The sequence below is a fragment of the Anastrepha obliqua genome, chromosome 1 (assembly GCF_027943255.1).
Source record: "Anastrepha obliqua isolate idAnaObli1 chromosome 1, idAnaObli1_1.0, whole genome shotgun sequence".
NCBI lineage: Eukaryota > Metazoa > Arthropoda > Insecta > Diptera > Tephritidae > Anastrepha > Anastrepha obliqua.
The window spans coordinates 134,472,802-134,495,811 of NC_072892.1; the positions used below are offsets into that span (position 1 = coordinate 134,472,802).

General features: G+C 37.0%; 2 protein-coding genes across 3 annotated transcripts in view; one reads left to right on the top strand and one right to left on the bottom strand.

Annotated features, from left to right (window-relative positions):
- The window catches only part of LOC129236201 (paired box pox-meso protein), a 92,112-nt gene that overhangs the window by 56,415 nt on the left and 12,687 nt on the right, over positions 1–23,010 (top strand). The gene's annotated exons all lie outside the window — the stretch shown is intronic.
- On the bottom strand, positions 12,310–17,439 carry LOC129236202 (uncharacterized). 2 transcript variants are annotated; one of them, XM_054870443.1, is made up of 4 exons: positions 17,179–17,438; positions 17,018–17,108; positions 16,829–16,945; positions 12,310–12,859 (listed from the first exon to the last, which is right to left on the bottom strand). In XM_054870443.1, the coding sequence occupies exons 1-4, from the start codon at positions 17,335–17,337 to the stop codon at positions 12,759–12,761; spliced, it is 468 nt and encodes a 155-aa protein (XP_054726418.1). In that variant the 5' UTR covers positions 17,338–17,438; the 3' UTR covers positions 12,310–12,758. The 2 variants fall into 2 exon arrangements, with proteins under 2 accessions (XP_054726418.1, XP_054726419.1); XM_054870444.1 differs by lacking the exon at positions 12,310–12,859 and adding an exon at positions 14,142–14,391 and having other exon boundaries at positions 17,179–17,439.

Consider the following 23,010-nt stretch of genomic DNA (forward strand, 5'->3'; position numbering starts at 1 on the left):
CCTTACCATCCCATGTCCAACGGTCAAGCTGAGAGGTTTGTGGATACTTTCAAACGGGCACTAAAAAAGTTGAACGGGGAGGGGGTATCTGCACAAAATCTTATAGTATTTTTACAAGTTTACAGATCCACACCAAATAAGCAGAACGAAGAAAACAAATCACCGGCCGAAGTGTTACTCGGAAGACAGATACGACTAAAACTCGATTTGCTTAAGCCAACTTTTTCTACTGAACCTGCAATTTATAGCGATAAACAACTTAAAATGAAAAATCAGTTTAATAGAAAGCACGGTGCTAAGCAAAAGCATTACGAGATCCAAGACGTTGTTTTTATAAGCGTTCACAAAAGCAAAGACAGTTTCAAATGGATGAAAGGAACGGTAGCTGGACGCATGGGGAAAGTTTTGTACAACATACGATTGCAGAATGGTAAGATTATTCGATGTCACGCGAATCACATGCGAAAATGTTTTGAAGGAAGCTCATCAGTAATGGAAAACGAAGCTGTATGCAATGACAAAAGACTGGCGGAAGCGTTTCAATTATATGAAATCGCACCACAGCATGTTTTAAACTATAATCCTACACCAGCTAATAATCCAAACGAGGCGTTGGAACAGTTGGAACAGGTACCATTACCATCACAATCTGAGATTGGAACAACTAACAATGGGCAGTCACGCGATAATGATATGCAAAGCATGGGGACTGGAAACCAAACCACATCAGTGCAACCTTATGTACGACCGCAGCGTATTCGTAAGCCAGTAGACCGTTTTAAACCAACTTGAGAAAAACTTATCCGATAAATATACTAAAAAAAAAGGAGGTGTTGGCAACGCAGTTTTGGCTATAGTGGTGTTGACAACACTGTTTAGGTTATGGGCGTTGTTGGCAGCGCAGCTGAGAAATAGAACGTGCTAGGGTGAAATCTGACAACCATTTTTTGATCTTTTAATTAAATAAAATAGTGAAGAAAGCGAAAACGAAGTTTCATTTCATCAAAATCTGGAAATCCAACAATTATAAACATGACATTTTAATTAGAACAGCTAGAAAAATGTCATGAAGAAAGAACTAAAACTCTGAGACAAAAAATAATAAAAATAACAAAAAAAAAAAAAACATGATAAATCAAGTTACGAAAATGGTAATCTGGCCATACTGGAGCTAAAATCACGTAACTAGTTGTCAAATTCGCTGAGCGCAAAGTAACGGGACGACGATAGGCGCCACCTCATTATTCTTTCCATCATGGGATGCATGTATGAATTTAAGTACGTATGTACGAGGTGTATGTACACAGAACATTTCAGTACTTGAAGGTGGTGTACAAGAGTATGAAATACATAAGGGGGAAGTTAAAATTTCGTCGAATGTAAATTAAGTAAGTTCAGTAAGGTTTGTCATTTTATTATACGAATACATCTTTTCATGCTTGCTTAGCGCGTGAAAGCCATTTAAATATTATTATCGAAATTCCGGCTTAATTGTAATTGTCGCTGAGGTCGGTCGTTATCATAGAACTACATACATATATATGTGCTAGTCCATGAATGAATGAAGCTTATAAATAAAGCTTGAATCAATTTGATATCTCACACCGTGGTTGTTGTATTTAAATTTTTTTACTATCTATATTTCTTACCCCATATCCCTCGCTCTCAGTTTTGAAAACGAAACTAGACAAGGAACTAACTCTGAAAGCACAGTCTATAAGGGAAGCCTCGACTACCCACAGGATTGCCAAAATATTGCTCTCAACTTGTAAACTAGCACGAAAACTATTGAGATTGCAGTTGATATATTTGATTAATTTTATTTAGAAATTTACAAGTCGATATTAATGCGGTCACAGTAACAAGAAGAATAAGAATTAGAAACAGATGATGAATAAGAAACAGATGATGAGTAATAACAGATGTCATGCATAGTGTTGCCAGAAATAACTTGAACAAAAACAACCAACGTTATTTTATCACTCCAAGGAAGAAATAAAAAATAGTGATTGAAGTACTGACGGGACATTGTCTCACTCTATATCACGCAGCAAAAATGGGCTGGTTCAGGACGATGGGTGTAACTTATGCGAAGAAGAAAGAGGTAAATTGGAACACCCCCTTTGCCAAATTCCTTCTCTAAGCAGAACTCGTTGCAACTGCCTAGGATCGGTATACTTTTCATCTCCTAACTTCTACAATGCCTTTTCAGGCTGTACTGCTGCCATGTGGCGTGATACCTAAAAATGATATCTACATTTTTACTGATATCCAGGCGGCGCACAGTAGTCTCAAACGGGGTTGCGAGGGACATATCTAATTTCCGCCTCTTAGAGAAGAGCTACGGATATGTTTGATATATCATTTGAAAGGTAATTAAATGTACTTTTATGGAAAATTATAGAATTTTTTGTTTCTAATAAAGAAACAGTTAAAAAATTCTCCCAAAGTGACGATTTATTAGCCTTTTTTTCTTTTTTTAAGAAAAGTATTAGTGAAATTGAAGTTCTGGAAAAAATGATGACATTTTCTTAAAGTTCAGTTAAAAAGCTTTAATTTGATAGTTTTTTCATGTCTGTAGGTGCTACAGACCCAAAGTTATGATACTTTAAAGATGCCGATTTTTTCATTTTTAATTTGTTTTTCGTTATTATCCAAAACTGAACCACAACGCTTAATATGCGATCAAAATATCAACAAAATTCTTATAAATACTTCAAAATTTTTGTTATGACTAATCTTCTAAATCCCCTATATTGCTGGTACTACTGAAAAAAATATTAAAAATATACATAAAATTGAATTTTCTCTCAAAACTGTCTTATATAATTCTTTAGAAGTTATAATCTTTGAAAAAATTACATTCTTAAGCTTAGGTATGTTACCTTAAAATGTACTCCTCCAGATCATTAGGGATTTTCATTAACTTTTGAAATTTTAATCGATTATTGAGGATAACTATTTAACTATCTTGACACTTTCATTTTTATTTTAAACTATCTTATGCTCGGTGCGCGTTGCCACTACTGTTCTTTACTGACTTAAAAGTATAAAGAATTTAATTTAAGAAAACAAAAAATTCAAAGCACTCTTTTCGATAATTTCGGAGTAAAAGTCGATCTGTGTCTGCAAGGTCACGGTACAAGCAATACAGGAAATGTTGCTCGAAAATGTCTAAGACAACCCGAAAAATTTGGGAAATGTTTGGAGCTCGGTGGAGAATATGTCAAAAAATTAACAAGTATTTTACTGTGCTTTAAAACCAAAAAAAAAATTGACTTGGATAAATTAGAAAAACTTTGTTTTAAAACGTATGAAGACCACTACACAATATATCCATGGGCCAGACTAAGTCCAACAGTACATAAACTTTTAAGGCATGGATGTGAAATTGCCCGTCAATTTAGTCTTCCTATTTCATATTATTCGGAGGATTCAAGCGAGCCGTGGCATAAACACAACCGTAGAAACATGCAAGATCATGCTCTACAAAGCAGCTGCGTAAACAGAATTACCGGTGTCTTTAATTGCGCAATATACTATTCTGACCCAAAAATATCGCTAACGTTCCTCAATAATCGATTAAAATTTCAAAAGTTAATGGAAATCCCTAATGATCTGGAGGAGTACATTTTAAGGTAACATACCTAAGCTTAAGAATGTAATTTTTTCAAAGATTATAACTTCTAAAGAATTATATAAGATAGTTTTGAGAGAAAATTCAATTTTATGTATATTTTTAATATTTTTTTCAGTAGTACCAGCAATATAGGGGATTTAGAAGATTAGTCATAACAAAAATTTTGAAGTATTTATAAGAATTTTGTTGATATTTTGATCGCATATTAAGCGTTGTGGTTCAGTTTTGGATAATAAAGAAAAACAAATTAAAAATGAAAAAATCGGCATCTTTAAAGTATCATAACTTTGGGTCTGTAGCACCTACAGACATGAAAAAACTATCAAATTAAAGCTTTTTAACTGAACTTTAAGAAAATGTCATCATTTTTTCCAGAACTTCAATTTCACTAATACTTTTCTTAAAAAAAGAAAAAAGGGCTAATAAATCGTCACTTTGGGAGAATTTTTTAACTGTTTCTTTATTAGAAACAAAAAATTCTATAATTTTCCATAAAAGTACATTTAATTACCTTTCAAATGATATATCAAACATATCCGTAGCTCTTCTCTAAGAGGCGGAAATTAGATATGTCCCTCGCAACCCCGTTTGAGACTACTGTGCGGCGATAAAATCAAAAAGTAGTCGAGTAGTCGAGTAGTCGAGTCTCATACAGAGATGGCTGAGTCATTTAATGAGACTTGACACCAAGTTGAGTGATGAATACACAGACAATGGCATAGGAATACTATTACAGACCTGTAAGCTTTGGGAAAATTGTAAGAACAGCGAATGGAAGATGGCGTAACCAACCTATCCACAGCACAGCCTGAGAATTGTGGCTTATTTTCAATTCTTAGCGTAGAAAATGTCTGCTATGCCAAAATAATCAAAGTCTTAGCACACCGATTCCCGTTATAACGGGGCAGACATGCCCAGAGAATAGTTGTACTAGTGCATGACTCCTGCAGAATTTGTTGAGGAAAAGATGAGCTCGCACCTTCTGTGCCACTCTCCTGATCTACTCAGATGACATTCACCACTTTTTTTTTAAGTTGGAAGATTTCAGTACTATTGGATGGCTATGAGGCATAGTGCATGAGTGCACAACCGCTACATCCTAACTTAACCTAAGGTTCAAGGCAAATGTAATGATTTTAAAAAGATAAGCTTAAGCTTTTATTATTTTTATTATTTTTTAATTTTTAACTTGAAGTATTATAAGTTTCGCCGACTTAATATATTACTATAAATTATTTTAAATCAAATCGGTAAATTTTAAACAACAGACCATAAAGCATTAAGTACTCTGAGCACGAGTACTACTTTAAATGAAGTAAAAACTTAGTGCCTAAAATAAAATATTTTTGCAATGTAAAAGCAAAGGAAATACTTATAACCAAGCAATTCAAGAATTAAGCAAATAAAGACTAATTTATTAACATTTAGGACAAAAGTCAAATACGCACAGATACGAATCGAAATGTTCACAAAAATGTTCTTTACAAATTTTACAAATCGTTGCTATTGCTGAGCATGCATGCCGAGCATATTTCACTTGCCTCTAAATAAAGAAAAAAATGAAAAGTTTGCGGACACATGCGGCACGAAATAGGGTGGTCGAGTATAGGAGCTTAATGCTGTGCAAAATTAAATACAGCACATTTTTATATGTAAAAAACACAAACGCAGCGTATCTGAGGAGGTGTGCTCTCGGATGTTGTCATACAAATGGATGGACCTACAGTTTTAGGTCGACTCAGAACAGCAGATGTTTTTATGAGCTTAGCGAAGGATATACACTGACGGATCCACAATGGACAGTGCCGTCGACGCCTTGGTATATTCAAAAGGCCTCGAAAGTACCAAGTTTTTTCGCTTGGGGAATCGAATAGTATCTTCCAAGCAACAGTTCTCGGGATATGGGAGGTTTGCAGGAGAATTAGAAACCATCCACAACAACTATCAGAATAATCTATTTTTCAGATAGTCAAGCAGCCATTTTGGCTTTAAAGTCACCTACAACCAATTAAAAAATCGTCAGACAATGCAAGGAAGATCTTAATGATTTAGTGCACGCGATAGACATCGCTCTCATCTCGGCACCTGGCCATAGGAACATAGAAAGAAATGGGAAAAATGATGAACTGGCAAGGCATACGGCAACCTCTAACGAATCCGAAGCGGTAGAAATAGGCTGTCCCCAAAGCGTGCGCAAAAGGGAGATTTTCTCACTCTTCCAGAGGCAGACCGTTGTCAGATGGACTCATATGGATATATATATATATATATATTGTATATATATAATTGGCGCGTACATCCTTTTTGGGAAGTTGGCCGAGCTCCTCCTCCTATTAGTGTGTGCGTCTTGATGTTGTTCCACAAATGGAGGGACCTTAAGCCGATTCCGAACGGCAGATATTTTTTATGAGGAGCTTTTTCATGGCAGAAATACACTCGGAGGTTTGCCATTGCCTGCCGACGGACGACCGCTATTAGAAAAAAGTTTTTCTTAATTTTGGACTCATACGGATAAAATAACTAAACAATCCTGGCCCAATTTCAACAAATCCAGTACTGACGAGTTGTTAAGAAAGCCACGAGCAGACATATTCAGAATTACATCAACAATAACCGGCCACTGGCCTAGGTGGGACCATGCCAGGAAGATGGAGTGGCCGTACAACGATAGATGCAGAAGCTGCAATCAAGAAAAATTTAAGGAAATAGTCTTTCACTATCTGTGTGAGTGTCCAAGTCTAGGAGCTCTACAACATTGAATGCTGGGGTCAACTTGAAGGAAATAGCAGGGAGGAAAAAAGACGACAATAGGCAGATTCAGAGTCAAATCGAGATGGTTCGACTAATAAAAATCAGTGCCCCTAGAAGTAGTCCACTAAAATGGCATCTTTGAGCTAATTGAGTCTGAGTCGTGTCATTCAGACAACACCTCCACCAGCACCACATTTCACCCCATTTCGATTTTGAAGAACTTTTTCACTAAATAAAGAAAATGATGGAAATCTTTATTTTGACATTTTCGCGCTCCAATGCTGATCAGTTTGCATATTGCAGCTGTCTAGTTCACAAGTTTCAAATAAAATTGACGTGCGAAGGCCAATTGCAAAATTGTAATTCTTCAGATAGGGTGATTACTTTTGCGCCACCTTGTGTAATTTGACGCTTCACCCAAAACAAATGGTAGTCATGCATAAGCTACCTGACAACCGAATATAAAAATGGATTCCTTTATTAAACAGGCCTATGCGAAATTCTAAAAAAAAAATTGGCTTGAAAAATCAAGGTCGAACAACCTAGTAAACGTTAGGAGTTCTTGAGCAAGCCAACGACGAACATTTTATACATGCACATACATATGTACACACATACGCGATGTACTCACTTACCAGAATTTAGTGAATGACGAGTTTTTGGTATAGCTGCTCCTGTGTGGTGCCATATTCATGCGCTGCTCTCACAATTCGAAAATAATTAACGATCGAAAGATTACAAATGTCAAACAGAATGTCAACTTGTGTTTTCCTGTTTCTACTCAATGTCGCTTTGCTTTTCGTGCGATGTCACTTAAATGTGCAACACATTTGTGTGTGTCTTCATTTTGCATGCAAATAAATATTTTAGTCAGATGCGGAGATACCCTACAATTTTCATTGCTTAATTATTACATTAAATTTAAAGCCGAAGACTCAAATTGATTTGGTCTCTTATAAAAATGCATTTCTTTGGAACTCACATACACATTTTTTAAAAAAAAAGTTTAAAAAGATGGTGGCGCAAAATTAATCACCCTATCGGAAGATTTATAATTTTTTCAAATTAAGAATTTTCTTAAGCAAATTTTAAGTAAGTATGCGTAAGTTAAAAAAAAAATAGATTTTAAGTAATTAATATATAAAATGAATAACTCAAATGGAAAAAAAATATTGGTATGGGAATAAGTTTCCGCCCTCGTAAAAGAGGTGTCGCTGCTGATACTATTTTTGTGTTCGCTCTAGTAATATACTGGTGATTTGAAGGTGTATATGTGAGGCCTCGATCGCAGTAGTTGACATCCGTTTGAATCGTAAAGATCCTTTTTTAGCTAACGTCGAAAATGTCTACGTTCGTCCCGAAAGACCAGCATTAGCGGGAAGTCATGTTTCATCATTACCTTTTAAGAAAAGTGCAGCTGAAACGTATTACTGATCAATATTTACTGTAATTACGCTCCATCAAATACAACTTGTAAAGAGAGGTTTCGACGCTGCCAAAGAGGCAATTTCGACGTGAGTGATAAAAATTTCGAAGGGGCACCGGAAAAATTCGAAAATACTCAACTACATACAACAATTATTGGACAATTATGCCAACCCCGAACGGCAGATATTTTTTATGAGAAGCTTTTTCATGGCAGAAATACACTCGGAGGTTTGCCATTGCCTGCCGACGGGCGACCGCTATTAGAAAAAACTTTTTCTTAATTTTGGTCTTTCATCGAGATTCGAATCTACATTCTCTCTGAATTCCGAATGGTTGTCACGCACCAGCCAATTCGGCTACGACAGCCGCCAGTGTTAAATGGCTCTCTTCAATATTTCACTTCAGCTTCGCTGCTTCTACAAGTTGAGCCACCTCTATCGGAAGATTTATTGCATCACTCAAAACTATTTTTTTATTTAATAAAAAAGTTCTTCAAAAATTGGATGATTAATTTTGCGCCATTCGTACATCAATACATACAGCAACATATTTTCTTGAAATTGAATAGAGCATGTTTGGGAGCTTTTAGATAATAAAGTGAGATCAATACCACGACGCCGTCAAGTAGTGGTTGATAACAGTGGTGGACCTACTAAAGATTAAAAGTATTCAAAAAAAGCTAGTTTTAAAGTGAATAAATTCGTTTTTTTAAGCTAAATGAAATGTATGCAGACTTTTGTCATACCGCTTTTATGTTGTTCTGTTAATTTTCTTGTTATAAAGCAAGTGAAATTATTTAAGTTTTATAAATTAATCAACAAATATGAATTCCGCAAAAAACTACATCAACAGTGTTTTCAATTACTGTATACCTTCTGGGAAATAAGAAAATATGCTGCTGTATGTTTATTAGCCCTTCACTGTTCGTATAAAAATTATTACAATGCTTATAATAATTGCCTCTGCAATGTAATAAACGATTTTGGGAGATTTCTTTATGCGCACAAACACACCAAACTACGACAAGCGCCGCGCTGCACACACTTGAACGTATGGGCACTTAGAACCAAATCTATACGCGTACATACATATATGTATGTAGGCACATCCATTTAAGTTGATAATTTTTGTAACTAATTATGTCGTATTTTGTAGTGTAGCGCCAGAAAATCGTCCCTTCTTTTGCAAACAAAACAGAACTTTTGAGAAGTGGAACCACCGGGCTGTCAAGATGTTTTGAATAAATGTGCATTTGTTTGGGGATCTGCGCTTTTAGCGCCATTTAATTAAATATTACTTCAAAACGGTGCCTTGAGAAATGCACCTACACTTTTGTAAATATAATGGGCGCATCTCTATGGCTAGCACGATTGCCTAGAATGAATACCATGGAATGTAAAAAACCTTTAATGAAATATGCTAAAGTAGGAGAGTACTCATATTCCACCACAAAAAGTTAAAATAAAAAAAGAAAAACAATCAAGTGGCAGAGGGTCACATATATTATATATAGTAATACTACAATTCACAGCCAGAAAATATATAAGTAGTTATGTTATGTACATAGGTTTCACTGTTGCATACTTTGCGGATATTGCAAATATGTTTTCGATTGCATTTGCACACACGGAGACATCTTGAAAGGAGACACTGGAAATTCTCTTTTCATGTTTCATTCGCGGTCACACGGCCAAATTGTTTTCAGCAACATTTTGACGTTTTTTTTTAGAGGTTAGGTTTTCAAGTTGGCACTACTTTTTTCGTAGATGGTCTTTTTGACAGCTGTCACTTGATTTATGCTCAGTTTGGTTTGCCATTTCATAATGAATAGACTTACACCTGAACAACGTTTGCAAATCGTGCAAATTTATTACGAAAATAATGGTTCGGTTCGCGCGACGCATCGAAGAAAATTTTGTTCAGCGATGAAGCTCACTTTTGGTTGAATGGGTATGTCAATAAGCAAAATTGTCGCATTTGGAGTGAACATAATCCACAAGCCATTGCTGAGACGCCGTTACATCCTCAAAAAGTCACTGTTTGTTGTACTCTATGGGCAGAGGGAATCATTGGTCCATATTTCTTTAAAAATGAAGCCGGCCATAATGTTACAGTCAATGGAGAGCGCTATAGAGGCATGATTAAAGACTTTTTCGTGCCTGAATTAGACGATGTTGATGTGGACGACCTTTGATTCCAACAAGACGGCGCTACATGCCATACAGCCAACGCAAGGAAACTTTTGGTGAGCGCATTATCTCGCGCCGTGGACCTGTGGCGTGGCCTCCAAGATCGTGCGATATAACACCGCTGGACTATTTCTTGTGGGGCTATGTGAAGTCGCTTGTCTACGCAGATAAGCCCGAGACGATTGACGTCTTGGAAGAGAATATTCGGCGCGTTATTGCTGACATACGGCCCCAATTGCTGCAAAAAGTGGTCGAAAATTGGGCCTCTCGGCTGGAATTTATTCGAGCCAGCCGCGGCGGCCACTTGCCCGAAATCATTTTTAAAGCATAATGGCAAACCCTTATCTTTATATAATGGCAAACCCTTATCTTTTATAAAGCTAAATTCTTGGCCATAACATTAAATTATATACGTTTTATTTCATCTTGAAAACCTAACCTCTAAAAAAACACCCTTTACTTTAGCATCTTCTGGTTCGGATGTAATCAACAACCCGCTACCATGTAAAGCGGAGAACGTTCGTCAACCGTTTCTTAAATATTTCAATGAAGAATGCAAACTGGTTAAATATTAAACAATTTGTTGTTTTTTTTATTTACATATATGTTTGGCTGAGCTCCTACTCCTATTTGTGGCGTGCGTCTTGATGTTGTTCCACAAATGGGGGGACCTACAGTTTCAAGCCGACTCCAAACGGGAAATATTTTTTACGAGGAGCTTTTTTATGGCAGAGATACACTCGGAAGGTTTGCCATTGCCTGCCGAGGGGTGCCCGCTATTAGAAAAAACTTTTTCTTCATTTTGCTGTTTCACCGAGATTCGAACCTACGTTTTCTCTGAATTCCGAATGGTAATCACGCACCAACCCATTCGGCTACGGCGGACGACTTTAGCAAAAATAATTCTGCATTTCCCAAGCAGCATTCTAATGTTTGTCAACGTTGATTTTTCCGTTTGATTGAAAATCAACACAGCTCTCAGAACTTTCTCCCACAAAAGAAGAAAACGAATGAAGCAACTACCAAAAATTGCTTTAATATTGGAAATACGAATAAGAAACGGAAAGCGTGTCGCCAGTGCGGGAGACAAAATCCCCACTCTCTTTCGCGTCCGTCCTACTCCCATCGGCAAAATGCTTCCCTTCCAAATGTTTCCCTGTGTAAATGGGCTCTTAGAAAGGTTCTGCAAGACTAATAGTGTTTTCTTTCCGCGAAAAAAAATCTCATCATTATAATATAGGGTGATCAGATTGGAGGTCCTTTTTCCAATAGGGTTTTTTGACAGATCACGCGTGACTACTGTCAAAATAAATATATAATTTTTCAGTATTCAATGAGATTTCATCATCGGAAGACCTACGCCTCAACAATGCTTCTTCCTCTTCTTAATTGGCGCGATAACCGCTTACACGATTTTGGCGGGTTTAACAAAGCGCGCCAGTCGTTTCTTTCTCGTGCCAATCGGCGCCAGTTCGACACACCAAGTGAAGCCAAGACCTTCTCCAACTGATCTTTCCAACGCAAAAGAGGTCTTCCTCTTCCTCTGTTACCAGCGTACATATCGTAAAACTATATAACTAAATTCGACGCTCTGTAAAGTGTACATGGCGCTTAGGCCCACTTGTGGTCCACTTATGGAGGCCCAATTTTGGCTTAATGGCTACGTCAATAAGCAAAATTTCCGTATTTGGGTTGAAGAGCAATCTGAAGCCATTCAAGAACTGCCATCACATCCATTGAAAACAAACTTTGGTGCGGCCTATGTATTGGAGGAATCATCGGCCAATATTTCTTCAAAGACGAGGTTGGCGCCAATGTAACAGTGAATTGCGAACACTATCGCCGGAAAATTGAAGCGCGCGCTCTCCACAACATTTGGTTCCAAAAAGACGGAAGACGGCGCTATTTGCCATACAGCCCGTGAAACAATGGATTTACTGCGTCGTCGTTTCGGTGAGCAATTTATCTCTCGTCTCGGACCAGTGGATTGTCCACCAAGATCGTGTGATATCACACCTTTAGACTTTTATTTGTAGGGATTAATCAGCTTTGATTGAGCTATTGGAAGCCAACATAACTTTAGTAATTCACGAGATACCAGATACCGACAAGTCGTCCAGCGAGTCATCCAAAATTGATGTTTACGGATGGCCGAATCACGGCGTAGTTGTGGCCAACATTTGAAAGAGATTATCTCTAAAAAATAAATGTCGTGAATAGTTCTACACAAAAGTAATAAGGATTGCCTAATCAAGTTGCATTTTCATTGTTTTATTTCAATTTAAAATCCGATACCTCTAGATTGACTTCCCTTAGAAGGCTATGATAGTTTTATTTAAATAAAAAAAAATTAGTTTCTTAATACAAAATTGGGTGGCAATAATAATAAGTAGTTATAACTCTTAAGTTCAAAGGTTTTTATACAACTTTATCTTTTTACCCGTTATGTAGATTTTTATTGTTCACTTTATCCTTTTACCCCTAACGTAGATTTTTATTGTTCACTTAAAAATATTTACGAATATTTATGGCTAAATAGCAGCCACTACTCGCGTTGGTTTCTGAGATTCTGTAACAAGTCATTAGTAGTGTCTTGCTATTTGAATGCCGGCATAAATCTTATTTTTACTCTATAATCATTTAGTACTAATTTGATATTATCAGTAAATCATATAAAAAAACTTTACAAAATTATAATATTAGTATTTGCATTTTTGTATGAATGTTTTATTGTCAACTGCCGCCACTTTTTAAGGCTCTAATGGAGCTGGCTGGGGAGCTTCAGTTGTTGGAGAATCACTGGTTCCCGCTGGTGTTACTGGAGCTACGGTAGTGCCAGATTCGGGTGGAGCTAAATAAAATTTGAAAAAAGTGTAAATATGTATTATATTTTAACAAATAAGGATTTTTATGTAAAATTGTAGCACAGAGATGTATTAATAAAATATGTATATATGTATTGTTATCACTCCACTATAACATCTTCTTAACATTCTCTCGCGACTAAAATTATTTACTAAATTTGGATTTATAATTTTTATAACTGGCACCTATATAATATTTAAGTTTTTTCCCAAATATTTTTATTATTACATTAACACCGCCTTTTTTGAATTTATATAGGCATATAGGTATGTACATGTAAATATAATTGACACGGTGTTTAGCCAAGCTTCTCCTCAAATGTATGCGTTTTGATGTTCCCCTTCAAATGGAGGGGCACAATTGCTCGATTGACAAAAGATGCGTTATAAAGTTGAGCTAGGCCTCCGCTGCTATTTGGGTCGATTTTATAATATGATTATTTATATTTATATGTGTATATATTTATTATATTTCAAGTAAATAAATAAATGTATAAATAAATAAATTTTAGCTATTTCGTGCTTGTTTTGAGACTTGAGGTGTGATATCAAGAATATGTTCTTAATTTAAGATTGCTTGCTCAATTAACAATTTAGAAGAGCTTAATCGGAAAGTAAGTACGACCGGGATAAAATTTAAAACACAGTTTTTTCCTGGGTAAACGATTTTATGCCACCTTCGGTGTATGGTTTTTATGGAAAGCTTCTTCATAACTAAAAAGCACGCAGACATTACTCACTGCCGACTATCGGCAAACAAAATTTTTATATCATTTGACGGGCATTTCATATTCACAGTAGCCTTTGAAACTGGGACCAACCGAATGGAAATTACGCAAAAATGTACCTTGCTGCGGCTACCATTGATGTTTATTCGTCCAAAATCCATAAGTGGAATGTCGAGAATATAGAAAGAATTTGTGGGAATTTTTAGTCCATAATGCATCTTTCTACCCAATCCGATAAATAGAGAGAATTCGAAGTAATTGGATCCATTCGAAATCAGAAGACATCTATTGCTGTTCATGTATGTAAATCACTTTAATACAAACATTACAACATTGAACTGCTGTTTTATACCAGAAACTTTAGAACTAAATTTGCCAATTCTCTCAGCAATTGATGCTTTGAATATTGAGTAAAAATTACAACGAATATAACCCTTTTACACGAAATTAACCCTTTTTCTAATGCTAAAATAATAGAAAAATTGTATCAGCATACCATCTATTTGGCAAAACAGCTAAAATCTTACAGTAGACATAGAAATAAATAAAGTGACATCGCTTATTGATATGGAAATATAATAAAATCTTATTTGAGTCTATTGGACCCGCCCAGTAGAGAAAGAGTTAATTGGTAGTTCTTCAACGGCCCATATATTCAACACATGCGTTCGGTGCGCATTTTGAGGTAACATAGTAAATTAGCTGTTCTTTTCAGAGAATACCGATTATATTGCGTGCACCGTTAACGATATTCTTCAAGTTCTCCTGACTTCTAATAGCTTCAAATCGATCTGAAAGATATATGTATTTTAAAAAGACGATGCAACCTTCCACAGAGTGAACAAAACAATGAAATTGTTGAAGGCGAAATTTGAAAATAAATTGGCCACCAATATAAAAATGACTTCACGATATTCGATTTCTTTCTTTTAGAAGCGAATATACGCCAATAACCCGAGCACAATTCACTATCAAAAAGACTGGATGTAAAGGTCATTTCTGAAATTGAGTCGCCTCTATGGCAAAATATCATCAAAATTTCAGTCAGAAGATCAACGAGGTGGTCATCTACTTCTTGGACAATAGAGAGGCTGCGGTTTCGCTACAAATCGGACAAGATATCATCAAGGAAGAGCTTAAAAGCAAAGAGTTAAGGCTAAGAGATACAAGATGGTATCAAACAATGAGGCTACGCCAAGCTAAGTCTTTGTTGGGAGGCTAAAATCAAAAGAGATTTAGGCATCTCTCTCACAGTGCGTCGCCATCTGCACATACTTGTAATATGCGGCACTCATGCGGAGAAGCTTGGACTTCCGTACAACCCTCATTGCAGAAGCTGTGGAGCGATGGGGATCCTGCAGACAAAGACACTGTTGAACACTTTCTTTGCAAATATTCGTGTTTGGCCGTTAAGTGCTTGAGGCTCCTAGAGGTGCCTATAGGGAATAGCCTGAAGCAGTTCTCCAGCCTAGATGGCTGTAGACGGTTTAACTTTCTTTAAGTTTTGTAATTTTTCGCAGGTAGTGGTCTATCATACATTATGGTATCAAAACGGCATTCTAGTGATACTTGTAGTGCACCTGTGGAGCTCTTGCTATCTAAGCTACCCACCTTTTTTGTTTTTTTTTTTAGTTAGGAGGTGTAAATCAAAATGTCTGAAACAATCATCAAAGGTGCCGACACACCAATGGTATGTGGGGCATGCTCCCACTAAACTATAACATTCCTCCTCCTCTGCTGATTTCCACCGTGGAACTGCGTTAGCATTTCTTCAAGGAGGAGCCGCATTTATGTCTATTGACACAACAGGTTTCTGGGTCCAGGTTCCACTCCTGTGGGCGTATGGAGATTTTACGCCATTGATAGTATAATATTCACTCCTTCCACCGTCTTCGAAAGCGGTAGTGGGAGGAATTAAACATCGGAGAATATGCAATAGTCCGATACTCACAAACTATTGTTTTGTCTTCAGTTTGGTACTGTTGTGAGTGTTTGACTCAGACGTCTGTGTCTGTCGTCGGTTTGTCTAAATAGTTTATCTCCACTGTCCACCTGCTAGCAAAGGTATAAAAAAAAACTTTCTAATAACCCACCTACCTACCTACGTACCCTAGGACTTCCAATACACCTTTTCGAATGTGATGCCATAGCGAGAAGAATGAATATACTTGTACATATCCGCTTGATACGGCCAAAAGCACAAGTCAGCTCCATATTAGGTTACTGAGGGAGCTGAGTTAACATGAGGTTATGTGATGAGTAGAAAGTTGAAGTGCAATCCGCCAATTATTCTATCCAATTTCCCGGACAAATAAAAAAGTTCTAGGAGATAAAATGAAAATAAAAAATGAAATATTGAATAAAAATTTCCTTACACCACATCTACACTCTCTACTAAATGTTTCATTAAAAATAAATAATTGGTGCGTAAACTTCTAATAGGTGTTTGGTAGAGCTCCTCCTCCTATTTGTGGTGTGCGTCTTGATGTTGTTCCACAAATGGAGGGACCTACAATATTAGGCTGACTCCAAACGACAAATGGTTTTTATCAGGAGCTTTTTCATGGAAGAAATACAATGGAAGGTTTGCCATTGGCTGCCGAGGGCCGACCGCTATTATAAAACCCTTTTTCTATCATTCTATTGATTCAAGCACGGAAATTCGAGTCTGCGCACTTCTGTCAAATTTATCTTTTTTACTTTATCCCGTTTTCTTATGTGGACACCTTGCTGTCTTAAGATTTTATTTTCAAAACAGCATCAAGCAAATTGGTTCGCAGTACTCGCGCATGCAAATGGCGTGGTACGGCGAGTTATCAAACTACGAAAATGGCAGCTAATCAAGGCGAAGCTATTAAAGGTGATGTTAGTAAATCAGCTGCTTTGTTTTTTTTTCTTTCGCTGTGTCCATGTAGCTGTCAGCACAGAGTAAAACAAGGCGAATTATTTTTTTTGTTTTCTACTTCGCCAATACCTTGCCGTGACAATCAAACGTACAAACCATTGTTGTTGGTCTAGTGCCACCACCTTTAATAAATGCTGCAAGGCGCATGTTAAGACAGTGATGATAATAAATCCGATAAGGCAAAGATGTTTTAACAGTGAAATACGCAGTCTCCACCTGACATTTCTGTTTTAACAGAGATTTTTTTATGATAATCTATCAAAGGTGGAGCTGTGGGGTTACAAAATGAAAACATTTTTTTTTTAATTTGTTGCCTTACTAACCTCCTCCATTTACTTTATTTACAGGCTCCATCGGTACAGGCGCAGTAGTTGGCCTTATTACTGCATTTTCCTGATTACCTGATTGACTAATGACAATTGTGCAATTACGGCAAATTACTAAAAAATATAAAAAAATGTGAAACGTGAATTTCTTTACAATCGAATTAAATATTTGAAATAAGTGTTCACAGTATTTTTCATCCTCCTCAGAGTCGTCTTCGTCGCTATAATCGAAATACTCAAAGAGTTCAGACAAAAGATAGTCCAATAAACCGCGTTTCTGTTAAAAAAGTAATAAATACTTCGTGAAAAATAAAATCTTTGTAGTCAATTCGAAAAATATCACCCACGTTTCTTTCCAATATCCCATCGGTGACCGTGGCTATATGCGAGGGTAGCACAACTTTTTGTTCGACCGCAGTTTTAGGTATTCCAACAACTTGCTCAAAATTACCAAATATCGCACAGATGCAAAGCAAAAATAGTTTTATTTTATAAAACTCGTACATTTTGCGCACAATGTTCGTTTCCCTGACTTCACTTGTCAAGCGTACCTATGGAAATGACTATGAGGAATGTGTGCCGACGCTACGATACTAAAGCATCGCACGCACATATTCCGAAGCTTATATAGGAAATTTCGATTCCCCAATGTGCATGCATATATTTTTTGTTGAAACTTTTACGTCTTGATATTTTTAGTTGTTTGGTAAAATTTCGTACTACATTTGTGTGTTCTCATTTTTATTACTTTGGCTTGATAATTTATGTTGGTGTGGATGTGCATTTGTATGGGTACTGCCGGTTTTTGTTTTGGTCTTTGTATCAGGTGCTACAAATTGCAAACAATACTATTTGTCACTGTGCTTAACGAGTGCATTTTGTGTATTTAACGCAGCAGTTGAAATAGTTTTTAGTAACTTCTATCAGAAGCAGTGGCAGTTGAGCTTTTACACTTCCATATACATACGTACAACTATAAAACAACTGTCTAGGCAATCGCTGTGTATTGCAATACTTATTTATGCAGCTGCACGGCTGAAAAGGACACAGTGCCATTGAGTGGTTGAAAATACAGTCAAAAATTTGAGAATGTTAAAAAATACTTTTCACTCAGTGGTTTTTAAGTCCTACTTTTTCATGGCCAAGGTAGTCGATTAGGTTTCTGTTTGACTATCGTTTGGTTGTCCAATGTGAATCTTGGCAATGGTAATAGTTGCACGAGTTAGGCTAGGGCCTTTATGCATTGCGACCAGATTGATCTATTGTGCGCCCTTAATTACTTAATTATAATTATTTAGTATACCGAGGAATCGAACCAGCTCCTTAGGGGGGAGCAATTGTAGGTCTTGCTCCTCTAGTAGGTACGAGCCCAGGATTTTGTGTCTCCTCTAGCCTAATGCCTCACAGTTGGTGATTAAGTGGTCCATAGACTCCTCTTCGTCGCAGCAGAACCTGCATGATCTTGTACTAGATAACCCTTTTGTGTTAAAGTGTTTATTACAGGCAAAAAGACCTGTAAAAGCTCCACAGAGTAATCGGAGGCCCTTTTTATCTAGGGTTACAGCAGATTTTGCTCTGTTGGCATTAAAGTTCAAAAAATTTTTGGAGTGATTAAGGCCGCTTGTGCCCTTCCAGTGTTCCCTGATTTTAGTTTGGATCCATTTTTTGGTTTCCTGTTTTATATTATTTTTTTTAAAGCCAAAAAATCGGGTTGGTCCAATAAATAGCCCTTCTGCCCTTTTTCGGCATAAAAGTCGTGCCCCTCATGTCCTGGTACCCAAATCAGTGAGACCTCATTATGAGTGGTCGGTTTGTTGAGTTCATTGTTACCCTCTATTAGGACTTTTGACTTGAATGTGAAGCTATTCAAGGCTTCGAGAACCGATTGGCTGCCCGAAAGTATTTTAATTTTTACTTTCTCGAACCCTCTTTTGGATATGATTTCCACCGTTTCCATTATGGCGAAGAGCTCCGCATGTAAAATCGTGGTATCTGTACTTAGTGTTAGGGGTTTGTGTGTTCTAGGCCCCACTACTTCTGTTCCTACTCGTTGGAGCGTTTTAGAACCATCTGTGTGCCATTTTTGTGAGTCATCATTTAGCCATGTTGGAACACTAGTTCCACTCTTCTCTAAAAGGGAGTGCTTTATTGGGTAGAAAAAAAATTTTTTTAAGCAGTGTATCAGAACAGACAAAGGCAAACCGATGAGTAGATTTCCGCCCTATAAGAGTCACTCCACACTATATAGTGCCCATTATGGCTCGTACTCGATCTGGTAAAATGTTATCATGTCTATATAAGGTATAGGTATGTATGTAGATACATAAAAAATAAATAAATAATTGGCGCTTATATTTCTGTTAGGGGTTTGGCCAAACTTCTCTTATTTGTGGTGTGTGTCTTGATGTTGTCCACCAATGGAAGGACTTACAGTTTTACGCCCGTCTTCGAACGGCAGATGGTTTTTACGAGGATTTGTTTTCCTGACTGAAATACACTCGAAGGTTTGCCGTTGCTTGCCGACGGGCGATCGCTGTTAGAAAAAAATGTTTCTGCTATTTGGTGTTTCATGCTCGAAAATTCGAACCTGGGCACTTTCGAATGGTAGTCGGAATAGTAGTCACGCACAAACCGATTCGGCCACGACTTATCAATACGATTCAGTTTTATAGCACTCAAGGTTCAACCTGCGTGAAACAAAAATTTCTTTGAAGCTGATCATGGCTGGAATGGTTATGAACTGCACCTTTACAGTCACTTATAGTTTGTTTTTTTTTTTTGTTGATAATATTTCAGTTTTTTATTTTTATTATTGTTTCTTACCTGATAATATTTTACCTGACTTAGAACAGAACCGACATTTTGAATGCTTAGCACGTTGACACTGATCAGCGATCAATTCGCTGTTCTTCTTTCAAGAAGTAACCGACAAAGTTAAGGAATTTCGAAGACACTTGGGAAATGGCCGGACACAGCAAATAGATGATCAAATTCAAATTCCATTTCGAGAAGGAAAAATTGTTCCTACATTACAGAAAAAGGAAGGAGATGTCCATAAAGTTCGGAAATACTGTTCTGGTTGTTATGATGAAAATTCAAGATTAGTCCCAAATACGTCAAAATTTTAACAAAAAAGTTGTTACATTTTGTTGTGTAAATCCCAGCCAAAAAGTGTAACGGCGGTCACAAGGGACTGGAGCCGGCCACCAGGAAAGATCAGCTCCAGTCCCCAGGGATCGAGGACGCGCTCAACGTGTTAAGAAAGTATCATTTAATTTGATTCACTATAGCTCCTCAAGCACCTAGCGAGTAGTGAATAAAATAAAAAAATTCCCGGGAATCCCACGTTGCATATAATTTGATAGCACTGCATTATTTTGCTTTTAACCAACTGTTATGTAATTCTGTCCCGCGTAAAAGTATGCAAAATATAATAAAATAAATATCCCCACTAAGCTTGTCTCTTGCTGTCGAGCTAAGCGGCTAAAAGAAAAATCGCTTGAATAACTGTTACTGCATTCACATATAAATCTTACACTTACCGAGCAGCGGAACTCTCTAGCGCGCAGTGAAATGGTGAATCAAAAACAGCTTATTTGTTGGCTGGCTGTTGTTGAACGGCCCAACAGAGGGTTAAAGAAGTCAAAAGACAGCTCGTTTGGTATCAAACGGCACGGAACGGTCCTGCCCAATTATGATGGCGCTACTGCTATTGAACAACGTCATCTTGCATAGCCTATTAGTTTTGCGAGGATACCAAATTCCCACATCGCAAGCAACTCCTTTTCGTGCACAAACAAATATCTAGGCTATGGCTGCGGTGGCCTCGATTTCTGTAATTTTGTAAATTTCTGGTGATGTTTCAATTTTAGTAAAGAAATGTAAGGATGTATTTACAGAGGGAACTGCGAACTGTGAAACTTAGGATTTAGAACTTATTTGTTTATTATTTGTTGGAATATCATAAAGATTGGCACAACCAATATTATTATTAAAGGAATTTTTTTGAGTCTTTTAGATTAATTTTATTTATATTGATTTTCGTTTGAAGTGGATTGGTCATTTGCAATCATTGACTTGCATGGTTTTACGGTAATGAGCGCTCGGCCTAAAATGATTCGGATGAAGTTGTCTTCGTATGTCAAGTTATTTATAGGTGTGGTGCGATAGGCGCCTATTGTAACTCTTATGGTTGCTCTTATCCAAAGAGATAAAGGCCATAGTTAGGCCAAACAATTAACGCTTCGACTGCAGAGTCGGATTACAGTCGCCAAAGAGATGTAGCTTTGCACAGCTGGATTATATTTATATATATAAATGGGGCGTACACCCTTTTTGGGTGTTTGGCCGAGCTCCTTATCCTATTTGTGGCGTGCGTTTTGATGCTGTTCCACAAATGGTGGGACCTACAGTTTCAAGCCGATTCCGAACGGCAGATATTTTTTATGAGGAGCCTTTTCATGGCAGAAATACACTCGAAGGTTTGCCATTGGCTGCCGACGAGCGACCGCTATTGGAAAAAACTTTTTCTTCGTTTTGGTTTTTCACCAAGATTCGAACCTTCGAACGCATTCGGCTACGGCGGCCGATCACAGCTAGATTACAGTCGCCAAAAAGATGTTCTGTGACGATTTTTCTTTCATGGAACTTTTTCTAGAATTGTCGTATTGTGAGTAACGAGTCGATTGTGGTGGTATCGGTAAATCCGCTGATTTGTTTTTTTTTCTTTTGTCGTGTTCATGTGGCTGTCTGCCCAGAATAAAACAAGGCGAATTCATTCTCTGTTTTCTACTTTGTCAATACTTTTCTTTGACAATCAAGCGTACAAAACATTGCTGTTGGTCTAGTGCCGTCAACTTTAATGAATCCGCCTTGCTGAAGCTTGAGTCTTAGGTATATTAGATAAAGGCGGCCGCCGTAGCCGAATGGGTTGGTGCATGAAACAGCAAAATGATAGAAAAAGTTTTTTCTAATAGCGGTCGCCCCTCGACATGCAATGGCAAACCACCGAGTGTATTTCTGCCACAAAAAAACTTCTCATAAAAAAACAATTTTCCGTTCCCAGTCGGCTTTATTTTATTAGAAAAATATACCTTAGATTGCGGATTCGCATTACTGTACGGTACAATAGTCAACAGATATATGAACCAGTGTGTAAATATGTCTAACAATAAGTATTTTCGCAGCATCTTCAATGAAACCATTTGTTTTTGTTATTTTTGTAGTAGCGATGCACATTTACACTAAAAAACGTGATAATAAATTTAGAATTATTGGCAAATTTACATCTACCTCGATGCAGCCGCGTGAATTAAAGCCATTTTAATCAATTTTGAAGGTGGAAGAAATCACATTTGTCACCACTTCCATTGATTGCAAATTTTGTCTACTAATCATTTTCATAGTTCGTATATTTTGCTTGTAGCAGAAAATTACCACTGAAGAAATTTAATTATTAAAAAAAAATTTGAAATAAACACATCTTCCTCACCTTGCTTCCACCTTAAATACATATTGCGTGCGCATATCGCACCCTAAATACAAAAGGGGCACAACTCAAAATTTTCCACACTCGAGCTTGACTTGTTTACAGTAGCACAGAAAACAAACTATGTGACATATCACGCTGAAATTTGCCATGTAAGCTTATAACAGTCCTACCAAAAAACAAAAAATTTATTTTTGCCATATGTCATCTGCGGACCGTTTTATTGATAACGTCTCGTTCATATTTGAGCTTCTGCTCATTTTGAGTTGTGACCCTTTTGTATTTAGGGTGCGATATGTCTACATATACAGTCATGTGCAGCATCAATTGTGCAAATAGACGCGGGATAGTCCAGTCTATTCCCATGTGGATTGGTTATTTGCACATTAGTCACGGTTCATAGCAAACTATTGTGGTCATTACAATATTAACGATTACAGTAGCTCAAACACAAAGTGCATAAATATTCAAACATAATCGCCCGCCGCTCGTAAACGTTGCAATCAGCAGCACGGCCAAAGGCAGGCTTTCAGAGGCGTCATTGAAGCAAGTGAAGTACTTTACTATACTAAATATGTTACTTACTACAGCCCTTGCAATATTTTTTTGTTAATACACACATTTGCATTTATGCACTTCACTTTGTGCCTAATTTTTTTTGTTTTTTTTGCTTTGTTTTTTCTTCGCTCTT

What these genes read in the sequence shown, in the direction of transcription:
- LOC129236202 (XM_054870443.1), bottom strand. Translation starts at nt 17,337, where the DNA reads ATGTACGAGTTTTATAAAATAAAACTATTTTTGCTTTGCATCTGTGCG. An exon ending in ATGGGATATTGGAAAGAAAC is followed by an intron (nt 17,109 to 17,178) that starts GTGGGTGATATT and finishes CTTTTTTAACAG; the next exon opens with AAACGCGGTTTATTGGACTA. An exon ending in TGAGGAGGATGAAAAATACT is followed by an intron (nt 16,946 to 17,017) that starts GTGAACACTTAT and finishes TATATTTTTTAG; the next exon opens with TAATTTGCCGTAATTGCACA.